The sequence below is a fragment of the Kryptolebias marmoratus genome, linkage group LG1 (assembly GCF_001649575.2).
Source record: "Kryptolebias marmoratus isolate JLee-2015 linkage group LG1, ASM164957v2, whole genome shotgun sequence".
In the NCBI taxonomy this organism is placed as follows: Eukaryota; Metazoa; Chordata; class Actinopteri; order Cyprinodontiformes; family Rivulidae; genus Kryptolebias; species Kryptolebias marmoratus.
In genome coordinates, this window is record NC_051430.1 from 4,305,103 (window position 1) to 4,306,603 (window position 1,501).

General features: G+C 41.8%; 1 protein-coding gene across 2 annotated transcripts in view; it reads left to right on the top strand.

The window, feature by feature from the left end:
* Positions 1-1,501, top strand: part of zfr (zinc finger RNA binding protein) — a 29,635-nt gene that overhangs the window by 22,819 nt on the left and 5,315 nt on the right. The window contains exon 17 of one of the 2 annotated variants that reach the window (XR_005233471.1): positions 925-970. Coding sequence is in view for 1 of the 2 variants with exons in the window: in XM_037976831.1 (XP_037832759.1) it covers positions 925-1,036 (112 nt within the window). In the remaining variant the exon portion in view is untranslated. Of the gene's footprint in view, positions 1-924; positions 1,037-1,501 lie in introns of those variants that run through there. The other variant, XM_037976831.1, reaches the window with a different exon arrangement.

Consider the following 1,501-nt stretch of genomic DNA (forward strand, 5'->3'; position numbering starts at 1 on the left):
GGACACAAGTCCCCTGTCTGAGGACAAGTACGGACACAAGTCCCCTGTCTGAGGACAGGAGGACATCATCAGGAACTTTCAGCAGCTGTTTCTGTGCTATGATGAGCTCGAAACTGAAACTCCTCAAATTATTTTATTGAATTCTGCTCTGGAGTGATCCACATCTTGTCTTTGACTAATTTTCATTTATATTTAAACCAGACTTCTCAAGGTTTTGTTTCAGGGCCAATTCTGTTTTCAATTTAATTGCTCCCTGTAGGACATTTAGCATCATCTGTTACTACATCATGCAAGCGTCATCTAACTGTAGTTTCCCTTTAAGGAGTCTGAGTGACACATTGTCAGATTTACTTGAGTGTCTGTCAGACTTCAGTGGTTAAAAATAAGCTTCCTTCAGTTAAACTCAGAAAAGACACGATGTCTGATCGTTGACCCTGGCAGCATGGTTCCACCAATCAGAGAACAAATTGGTCATTTTGAGTCAAACCTGAGGAACTCAATGAGCTGTTGGACCTGTCAGTGTTGTTATACACGGTGTCTCCAGAGTTGATTGTTCCACTTTAAAACACAAAGACTGGTGTTGATTATTGTAATGTGCTTTTAATTTGTCTGAAAAAAAAGCCTTTTTATCATCTTTAGCTCTGCAGCCATGTATGAAATGTCCCGGCCAAAGCTAACGTAGTTCTTTTTATTGACATTTAAAAAAAATAAAACAGTTTGTGGGTTCTTTAAAGTATGTAACAAGCTTTAGAAAGTTGAGTGAAACTGGCTGCATTGACAAAGAAATGCTGATGGAGGTTTTATATAAAGATTGAATCAAACATGTTGTAAACACTAATAAAATACTGATATTTTCAGAATGTGTCCCAGCTTTAAAAGGCTTGTTAATGTTGTATAACCAGGTGTTTAATGCTGTCTGTGCAGGCTATGGAGCTGCTGGTTGAGAAGGCCATTAGTAGTGCCTCTGCCCCCCTCAGCCCCGGGGACGCTCTGAGACGCGTCTTTGAATGTATTTCTTCTGGGATTTTACTCACTGGTAAGATAACTGTCAAACACTAAACAAGTCTGTTATCATCTTTATAAACCATGGTAGAGAAGTACCTGTTCTCACTCATTATGTTGCTGTGGACTCTGTCATCCACGACACGTTGATCCTTAGAGTTTAAAGAAAAAAACAACTGGTTTTCTTTCCTTGTCTTGAAAATGTGTCTCTTCTCATCTGAGGAACTTTCTCAAGTCCAGCTGAAAAGTATGAAGTTCCAAGGTTTTAAACTGGAGTGAGCTGCTCTATGCAAGCTGAACTCAAGAGCAAATCACTCTCCCTCCCTCCTCTGGGCCATTAAAGTTTTTATCTGCATGAGAGATGTTGGTGGTATCTCACTGAGCTACAACTAGTTGGTGAACAGCATCCATGAGCTGCTCGAGTCCCAGAGGCTCGGGGCTCAGGGACCAGGGCTCGGGGACCAGGGGCTCAGGGCTCAGGGACCAGGGCTCGGGGACC